The sequence below is a fragment of the Camellia sinensis genome, chromosome 1 (genome assembly GCF_055761805.1).
Source record: "Camellia sinensis isolate YWXY chromosome 1, ASM5576180v1, whole genome shotgun sequence".
NCBI classification, from domain to species: domain Eukaryota; kingdom Viridiplantae; phylum Streptophyta; class Magnoliopsida; order Ericales; family Theaceae; genus Camellia; species Camellia sinensis.
The window spans coordinates 148,200,524-148,210,940 of NC_138961.1; the positions used below are offsets into that span (position 1 = coordinate 148,200,524).

General features: G+C 34.0%; 1 protein-coding gene across 1 annotated transcript; it reads left to right on the plus strand.

The window, feature by feature from the left end:
- Positions 1–946: 946 nt before the first annotated feature.
- LOC114296019 (uncharacterized) lies at positions 947–7,485 on the plus strand. The gene is made up of 3 exons (XM_028240304.2): positions 947–1,538; positions 2,348–3,746; positions 5,844–7,485. The coding sequence occupies exons 1-3, from the start codon at positions 1,124–1,126 to the stop codon at positions 7,039–7,041; spliced, it is 3,012 nt and encodes a 1,003-aa protein (XP_028096105.2). The 5' UTR covers positions 947–1,123; the 3' UTR covers positions 7,042–7,485.
- The last annotated feature ends 2,932 nt before the right edge of the window (positions 7,486–10,417 follow it).

Here is a 10,417-nt window from a genome sequence, read left to right on the forward strand (position 1 = left end):
CTTATAAAGGTTATAATTCATTATGAACAACCCAAGCCTACCACTTAGGGCTCAATACATAATCCAACTGATAAGGCCCAGCACAGCTGGAAGTCAACATGACTTGAAGGACCAATGATATTCAGACACGTGGCAGGTAAAGGGCAAGCCACATCAGCAGATAAAGATCTGCAAAGTTATTGCCACTACACATCGCCATTAATGTAGCCCCTCACAGCATTTATTACGACAACACCTCTCCGTCGGAACAGCACGCCCTCACCCTGAATAAAGTAAGTTACAGCATAGACTTTTGGCCAAGGTGACAAGTCGAAAGAGACAACGAAATGATGTGGCTTGCCTTTTACCTGCCACGTGTCTGAATATCATTGGTCCTTCAAGTTATGTTGACTTCCAGCTGTGCTGGGCCTTATCAGTTGGGTTATGTATTGGGCCCTAAGTGGTAGGCTTGGGTTGTTCATAATGGGTTGTGGCCTTTATGAGCCTACCCATGTCAAATAAAAATAACGGATAATTTTGTTTTTCTTTTTTCTTTCACTTTGTTATTTTTTTAAAAAGATAAATTATAAATGTATTTTTGAGATTTGTTTAAAATATTAATTTTCTTAGGTGATTCTAAAAATTACATTTTATTTCTTAAAGTTTTTAACCGCATAACAAATAATTCATTTCATTAATCAACCGTTAAATTAATTAATAGTATTTTAATAATATCAATAATATATTTTAATTAATAATTATTATTATTTCATTGTTGTATAAAACGACAGTTATGAATTTTATTTTTCTATCAACTCTGATAAATTTTAACAAAAAAATATTTATAATTTTTAAAATTATAATAAGCAATTTATATTTTAAGTAAATCATCGCGTTATATTTATAATTTTTTTTAATTATTGCTTATTTGAAAATTTTAAATGCTGGGTGAAATCACATGACTCGCACGAGACCTAGGGTTTTAAGGAGGGTTTTAGCTCCTCCCCCCTCTCTCCAGCCTGCGCCCCTCTCACCGACCTGCAAGTATGCCACTGTGTCTATGTCATCAATGAAATGACACAGTCCTCTTTCGATTTTCACTCCAAAACCCTAAGTTCTAACCCTAATTCTCATCTCGTCCACCATGAAACCTTTTTCTCCGAGAATCTTCTTCATCTTCTTCTCTTCACGCTCACTGTCCACAAACCCAATCAACAATGCTGAATTCCACCACCATGGCCTCCGAATCTCTCGCTTCTCAACTTCCTCAAGCTCGTTTCACTCTTCATCATCATTTCCATCTTCTTCCTTCCCAACACGGCGACACGAGGAAGAGAGCAGGAACGTGAGGGTTTCGGTGTGGTGGGACTTCGAGAACTGCAATTTGCCGGCCGGAGCGAACGTGTTCAAGGTCGCTCAGGGCGTTACTGCTGCAATTAGGGCAAATGGGATCAAAGGCCCCATTCATATCACGGCGTTTGGCGATGTCTTGCAGCTTTCGAGATCGAACCAGGAGGCGTTATCGGCAACTGGGATCAATCTAACCCACATTCCTCATGGTTCGTTTACGTTGTTTCTTACCTGTGTCGTAGCTGGTCATTTGCGATTGAATTTTTTTAGATATTGGTTGAACCTGATGTGCTGGCAATCATTTTTATGAATACTTATAAAAAAAAAAAGTAAGTATATGTGAGAGATTCTCAAATACATGAACAAAGATTATTCAAATGGGATGAATTGTTGTGGTATACTATCTTGGTAATGTTTATATTTATTTATCAAAAAAGGGGGGGGGGGGGGGGGGCGGGGGAGGAGAGGAAACTACCTTTGTTAATGGCTATATTAACCTTGTGGACAAGTTCATGTGTAGAATAGTGCATTTTCTCAGTTACTAGCTTCAAAAAAAAATTTTATAATTTTTTTCTCAAAACCAAAAATTTGATATTTTTTTAATTACCCTTCTCAATATAATCATGATTGTTTTTGTATTTTTTAAAACACTATTTGTAACATATTCTTGCATATCCTCAAGATCGGGATGAGAAGTTGTTACCTAGTTGTCCAGATCATTACTACTAGCAGGATTTTCATCTACAATATACTTTTTTAAGTTTATAGCTGGTAAATGTTAGATTGACTCAGATTCAAGATCCCAAGATTTTGAAAGTTCAGTTAGATCAATAGAAGAGAACTATGTTCTGAAATTCGACAAGGTTTACATCCAGTTGGTAAATCAGTCATGATTGTTATTTCTATCTTAAAAAAACTGTGGAAGACTTTGTCAAGAACAATTATTTTTGTTCATCTCAAATTTCTTTATTTGTTATCACTCCAAACTCCTTTACCATGCAAATTATCTTTGATTCAGGTGGGAAGAACAGTGCTGATAGATCTCTTCTTGTAGATCTTATGTATTGGGTTTCTCAAAATCCTCCACCAGCACATGTTTTCTTAATTTCTGGTGACAGAGATTTTGCTGGCATTTTACACCGATTAAGAATGAACAATTACAATATCTTGCTTGCTTGTCCCGAAACTGTTCCTAGTGTTCTCTGTAGTGCTGCAAGTATTATGTGGCATTGGAATGCTTTGGTCAAAGGGGAAAACCTCACTGGAAAGTATTTCAACCAACCCCCAGATGGTCCATATGGTTCTTGGTATGGCCATTATAGGGTGCCTCTCGATGATCCATTTGCAGTTACTGAGCAAACAGCTTGTTCACGGGCTGAGGAGGTGTCTGAGTCTAATTTAGATCATAAGCTTCGTCCAGTTCCAAAAGCAGTTGTGAAGCATATCCGTCATATATTAAATTCTTACCCCAAAGGGATCTCCATTACAGATCTTCGTTCAGAGTTGGGGAAGAGTAATGTGAGCATAGATAAAGACTTGTATGGATTTAAAAAGTTTTCTCGCTTTCTTTTATCTATGCCACACATTTTAAAGCTTCAATCTGGGGGTGATGGTCAGTTTTTGGTATGCAGTGTTGCCCCAAAAATTCCTGATCCAGTTGAATCCACTCCAGGCATAGCTACTGGACCAGTTACTAACAATAAAGAGCCAGATTCTGCAATAATTCCTAATGTAAATGGTGCAGGCATGGATGAAGGCATGGATGAAAAACCGTCATCGCCACCAACCCCTGAACTAAATGTTAAAGAGCCTCCAACAAAATTGCAAGAGTCACAAATTAAGTTGCAAGAAGACTCTCCAGTTGCTGAGAAGGTAAGCAATGCCGAGGTAACAGAGAAGCATTTGCGTCCTGTTGAAGAATGCAATTCCACATCTGAAGTGGCATCTTTTAGAAAGTGGTTTAGGAAATTGTTGTTTGGTGAAGATGTTGGTTCTGACAAGAAAAGTGCCAGCATACCGGGAAAAAATTCTACTTCTGGTGGTCACACTGAGAATTCTAAGACTCAGGAGAAGTGTGCAAAACCACCATGCCAGCGTACTGATCCAGCTGGTTCAACTTCATTTTCGTCATCCAGTAATGTAGTAATGGGTGGCATTAGTGGGGGTGGTGAAGTTTATGGTGATAAATCTAGCAGGGATCCTGGTTTCTTTACACAGATAATAAGTTGGTGTAAGTTTTGGAGAAAGAGCCCAAACTCTGAAAATTTAATTGAACAATCTAGTGAAAAATTAAACCAGCTAACTGTTGATTCTGGGAAGCATGAACTATTCTTGAAGGATTCTTTCTGGAATGAAATGGAAGCATTTATACATACACCTCCCAATGGTTCGATCCTTGTCTTACAATCAAGGAGCAGGTACAGATGTGCTCTTCCATATCTTTTTATAGTGTCTTGGTTTTATTGCTAGAAAAAATTCCATAGGAAGCTTTTACTTGTTTAATCTTGCTTCTTGATCCTGAATATATCATGTTTTTGTCACTAATGTCTTCATTATTAATTTAGTATTGCATAATGTATCGAAAAAATAGTATGGGCTCAACTATATATTTTTAGTATTTTCTTCACAAAAAGTTCTAAGAAAGTAAGGCACATTGTAGATTCAACCAATAATATTTTTATTTCTTCTTATTCATCTTTTTGGTGAACAAATCTATGGCATCAATGGATGGAGCAGTATAGGATTCTGTTTCTTACTAACAACTAAGAAGCACACATACTTCAAAGAAGGTGGTATGTCCGTGTTAGACACCAACACTTGTTAGACACTTCGTGTAATGTATCTGACAAAAGTCTAAACATGCTATATTATTTTTAAATTTACAATTTAAATTTTTTTAGATTTTATTTAAATTTTTAGATTTTAGCAAGTCCAAATGTGTCCTACAAGTTTGAACAAAACTACTTATGACCTAATGATGAAAAATTATAGTAGATTCTTACCTATTGAAATATCATCTAAGAAGCTTCATACAATTCTATGGAGTAAGCATGTTGTGTTCGACACTGACACTCTTTGGACATTCCTAAACTATTCATATATATGACGCATTTGTAATAATATAAAAATTTAACATGTCCCAAACGTGTTGTGTCCCACATTTTTTGAAAATTAACGTGTTTGTGTGTCATTGTCGTATCCTTGTTTCATCGTGTGTCCGTGTCTATGCTACTTATCATCCTTTAAACTTTAAAAATTTGAGTTATGTTAAATATTTTTATTAATTTTGAATGAAATATTCATATATATGACATCATATATTTTGCATGTCCCTCGTGGCATATTCTGCATTTTTTGAAAATTTTTTGTTGGCGTGTCTATATCGTGTCACGCGTTCATGCTTCTTTGGTGAACAAATACTCTTCCAATGCTGTGTTTATCTTGTTTCTTCTTTCCCCCCCCCCCCCCCCCCCCCTTCCTTTGGGGACACGGGTTAGGGGTTGAAGGGATGAAAAGGGAAGGGAAAATAGTAGAGAGAAAAATGCTGAGAAAGAGGGATACTAATTATTTTCCTCTGTTTGGTTTCCATGAGAAAAAACATCTATATAGATGCTATGTTGTCACCAATATAATACTAATTGTATTTGTGTCAACGCATATCTTAATTTGTTGAATTGAATTTTGAGTGATTCGAGGTGGACTTGATGATCAGAGGGGCATCAAGAGGGACCAGAGCTTTTATCATCCTTATTTTTGTGGTGTTTTCTTGTTGGAATACTAGATGGCCAAGTTCACAAAATTAAAGTCATGAATGGAGCTAAACCTAACTCTACTTTTAATATGTGAATTTTGTGCAGATGAAGAGGGGTTGAAAAAAAAAGATTTAGCCAGTCACAAGGAATAGTTAATTCCTATCCATGTCCCATGTCCATGACCATGCTTATTAGTTAATGGCATTGGCATATTGCAAACTATAGATGTCATTTGCTTGATTTTCTTCACAACCTTGTATACTTCATAACAGGGTTCTGTCACTTGATTAAGTCCCAATTGCGTTGATAAATTAGGTTTTTACTCAAAAGTCAATCTCATGTCATTATGTGGATGGAGGAAAGCTGAGTGAAGGTTATTCCCCCAGCTTAAGTACTATGTCTAATAAGATTCATTTCTAGAGTTTATTTTCCTCCTGTATTATGGATGAGCAAAATAACTGTCTAGGTTTGTCTTACCGTTGCCATATTTTTTTTTTATATATTTATACAGAGTATATTGTCACTGTGAATGGTTTACTTTTTGTTTCATTCTTTCATCACATAATTTCTAAATTTTCTTGCATTTTAATAGTAACTGCAATATTTTATAAAAAAACTCATAATTGTTCTGTTAAAATCCTTAGAATGGATCAGATCAAATTTCATGCTGAAGCTGAATTTAGAGCTTGTAACTCTCTTTAGAATTTCATTGATGCATTTGGAATCACGTGGGAACTGTTTTTTTGTGCTATTGTGTATCAGAGAACAGATGGTTCAGAATCTGCAAAAGCAAGGCCCTTTGGTTCTCAGATCTCTTACTCAAAACGATCTTCTTCACCTAGTGGACTTGTTGATCTCACAGAAGCGATGGGTGGGAGAGTGCCCCTCCCAAAATTATCCTTTCAAACTCATTCGGCCTGCTGGAAGGAATTACACTTTGAGTAATCCTCCAAATTCAAATGGGTTACGATCTATCTTTCTAAGCTCAACATCGGAGTCTAATCCTCAAAGATCAGTGGAACATGATGGAGAGAGAAAACACCAAAATCTTACTCACTCTGGAGTTTCTCCATCTGTCATTAATAAGAAACCCTCTGGCAAGTCCAGAAATGAGATATTAGCTGATTGTCAGAAGCTTGTGGATGACATTGTGAAGGAATACCCTGAAGGGTTCAATATGGGCTCTTTTAGGAAACTGTTCCTTGAGAGATATGGTTATCCTCTGGATATACAAAAGCTTGGATACCAAAAATTGGTGAACCTGTTACAGATAATGCCTGGGGTGAAAATAGACTCTACTTACATCGTGCCTTGTTTTAATGTTGCAAAGAGTTCTCACCTAGAAACTGCTGATCCTAGTGTTCAAGAAAATAATGTCAGTGGTGCAATAGCTAGCTCAGATAGTCAGGTATCTGATGCATCAATGAGAGATGATGATCTTGACTCTCCGTGGGGGGAACTTGGGCCTGTTGCCAAAGTAGATCCCAAGCAAAATAAAAGGGACATATTGTTGTCAAACAGGAGAGCAAAAGAAGAAGCTGCAAGACGGATACATCTTGATTATGAAACTGTGTCTGATGATTCCATTTCAGATTCAGAAGAAGAGACTGCATCTTTAACAGGAGGATCAGAAGGAGAAGGGAAGCCTAGAACAAAGGATGAAGAAAGCTCGTTATTACAGATTCTGGACTCTTGGTACAGCAATGGGGAGACCAATAGAAAGGACGGGTCAGAAAATGTAGATGGGATGGTCGATTGTTCCCGAGATGTCTTGAAACCGTCTGATTCCTCTGGGGCTGCTTTCAAAACTGAAACTCCTATGGTAAAATGTGGACGGAAACAAAAACCTTTTAAGAGCTATTCTTTTGTTTCAGACCAGCTTGTGGAAAACAAGGACAAGCTGATTGATGGTATATTGGGGAGCTTGAAGAAGTCAGGTGAGTCAAGAATCCAAGGCTAGAAGGTTTATTGAGGAGAGTGCAAGGAGGGAATGATGCATACATGCCTTGCTGATAATCCATCCCTACCTGAATAGAGCAGTGTTAGTTATTTACTAGTGGTTCTGCCAAGGATAAGGCTAGGGCCGCTCGCAATGCAGGTCTAATGCTGAGTAGAAGTTATAATTTATTTTTTGGCCTCCAAATTCAATGGTAATACCATGTTTTTCTTTTTTAATATTCTTGGTAGTTTCAGGTTTTATCAAATTCACATCATTTTGGTAGTGCGAGTCTTGATCTTCATACAGCGCCATCGAATGCGAAGGTGACATGGTATTATTATTACATCCTTGCTGAAGTTTATAATTCCTTCTGTATGGGCATCAGGTAACCACAGTTTGAAAGATACAATTTATAGTTAGTTTATCATCAAGTGCATTTAATCTATCATTCTTCAGTCCCCATTATCTTATCTGCCATTTTGAAGTTCTCCTATAATGTAATTTTTTTCATTATACTAAAATTAAAACACAACTATTACACTTAGTATTTATTTTCACTTGTTTATTTCTCATCTTATATTTTTAACTCCTCATTATTATCCGTAATCTATCATATTATTTATAATTTTCATTGGTGTTTTCATTAAATTTATAAAATTAACCTATCTCTTGCTTCGCTCCCTCCACCTCCACCCTCAATTTGTCCCACCTCTCTGATATGATATGGGACAAGAGTGGGCCACAACAAACTCGTCCCATTGCCTAAGGGATTGAAGTCAAATTTTAGTGAAAGTGTAAGGGTGTTGAGTGTAATTAATCCTATGAAGTAGGAAAATTCTATTTACACAAACACTTTTATCTCATTACATCTTTCATTTAAATATTTTTTTAGTATATTTTTATCCCTTTGTGAAATTATTATTCCTGAACTTTCTTCTGCACATTTCTCTTTACACCCCTTTATCTTTAGGGAAATATCATATTAGTGTAGTTTTGAAAAAATAATTACAAATCAGTGAGATATTATATACATATTAATAATTAAAATTATAAATTTTTTCATGAATATATATTTTTTCCTGATACCCATTAAGATGTAATTGCTCCCTTTTTCTTTCTCTCACTTACCACCTCCACCACTCACACTCTTCTCCACCAACTACCACCAAGTAAGTGGGGTTTAATTCATTTTTTTTTTTTTTTCTTTCTCTTGGACACTATTACATAGTAATGGCCGAACGGTTGGCACAAGGGACAGGGAGAAAGAGAACTATGCTCTACGCCACATGGCACTGTTGAGATAATGAAAATATTTACGAATAAGATAATATTTATTCACTTTTATTGGAGTAAGTTATTTGATAGACAATAAATGACTCTCGCCTAATATATTTTATGATTTGTCGGGAACACTGCATATGTACTCTAAGATGCATTTAAGCATTTTGGGGCTTCCCTCCAGACCAGAGGGTACTATTAAGTCTGTGGCGATTTATTACGGATCTTGTTTTAATAATTTAAATAGTTCAATATATAAAATTTGTTGAGTACTCTGTCTTTAAAAAATTACGTTGATTGGATATCGATAGCTGCTTGATTAATTTAGTTTTGTATAAAAAAAAATAAACAGTAAAAAAATAAACGGTTGACAGAAATCTGATCCGATGAGATAATTATCGATATTCAATTAACGTGATTTTTTACAGGTATATAGTATTTAACGAGTTTTACACATTGAATAGTTTGAATTATTAAAAAGAGACCCGTGATGGATCGTACGGGCTCAACAGTACTTTTTAGTCTTTCAGTCTGATCACGGATTGGAGAGAAGCTAACCAATGATTTTTGTAAGTCCAACAGTTGTGAATTTTTTTTTATGCTCCGGATAATATTTCCTCATATCAGCAAATTGGCTGTGTCTCCACTCTGCAATACATAAGGACTTGTTTGATAGAGAGATATTAGTTTGACTTTAAAAAAAGAAAAAGAAAAGGAAAATACACTTACGAAAAGTTTTGCTCTTTTATAGGTTTTTCTATCAGTTTTGCTTTTTTATTTTTATTTTTATTTATCAATATCTCCAAAAAGTATAAAGACAAAAAAATTATTTTAATACTTACTAGTACATTAAAAAAGTGTACAAGATTTACAGATAATTAAGCCCATAACATATGACTAATCCGTAATTTAACCTCCCCCCCCCCAAAAAAAAAAAAACAAAAAAAACAACTGAGCTTTAACAAATTTAGCTTGTTAGGATTTTAAATTGAGAGTTAAAAAAAATAAAATAAAAAAAAATCCTTCGAATCATAAATTCAATTCTTAAATTTGACAATCACTCTAGGCACTAATGTTGGATAGATGTGCCCTTCTATTTATTTTGTAAATTTTTTTGAAATTTTATGACTTGAGTTTTACAAATTTATTTTTTAATAATTTTTAGATTTATTTTTCGAGGTCTTTAAAAAAGATCGGTATTGAATGTAAAATTTTGAAAGGAAAAAATATATATATTTATTAGAAAATTATCTTTTAAGTATTTGTGTTTTTATATTTTAATAAGTCTTATTATTTTGAATATTTGGTTCGCAACATCTCAATTATTATATTTAAGGTATTTTAAGGATAATTTTACTGTTTAAAATATTTTTTAAGCCTTTAGCAACATGGTGATGTTTAAATAAATTTGACAATGTATTCACATTGACAATGTGAATATTCACATCATGGAACATTTACATTGTCAATATGAACATTAATGTGCACTTCACTCTATTAATATTAGAGGTATTTTGATAATTATGTTACTTATAGAACTTATTGGAATATAAAAAAATAATTTAAACTAAATGAAATATAAGTAGGTAAAAAAAAATTTATGAATAAATGCTCAAAAAAAGAAAAAAAAAGAGGCATATGCCCTTGTGCCTGTTTTGTACTTAAAAAATTTAAAAATCTCATAACTTTGAATTCAACAAATATATTTTTAATAAAATTGATATTTCTATATACCTTTTTCAAAATAAAATAAAATAAAATAAAATAAAATAAAATAGGGCAAATATGCCTAGTTGTGCACTTTTAAACTATGTATAAAAACATATATGCCTATATGTATACTTTTCAATCACTTTTTAATGAAAAAATAAAGAAAAAATGGACAAATAGTTCCAAATAGGTCTATCTATCCACTTTTAAATAAAAAAATAGTGACAAATAGTTCAATAATGAAGACGTTATGGGCATATATGTTTAAAAATATGGGGATAAATATGTTTAAATATGGGTAGAGATAGACCAATCGATTAAAAATATGCCTATTTGTTTGTTTTTAAAGTTTATCCAGGCTGGTTCATTTGACCAAACTTATTTATTTATGTCTTATTTTTTTTTATTT

What these genes read in the sequence shown, in the direction of transcription:
- LOC114296019 (XM_028240304.2), top strand. Translation starts at nt 1,124, where the DNA reads ATGAAACCTTTTTCTCCGAGAATCTTCTTCATCTTCTTCTCTTCACGC. An exon ending in TCTAACCCACATTCCTCATG is followed by an intron (nt 1,539 to 2,347) that starts GTTCGTTTACGT and finishes TCTTTGATTCAG; the next exon opens with GTGGGAAGAACAGTGCTGAT. An exon ending in GTCTTACAATCAAGGAGCAG is followed by an intron (nt 3,747 to 5,843) that starts GTACAGATGTGC and finishes ATTGTGTATCAG; the next exon opens with AGAACAGATGGTTCAGAATC.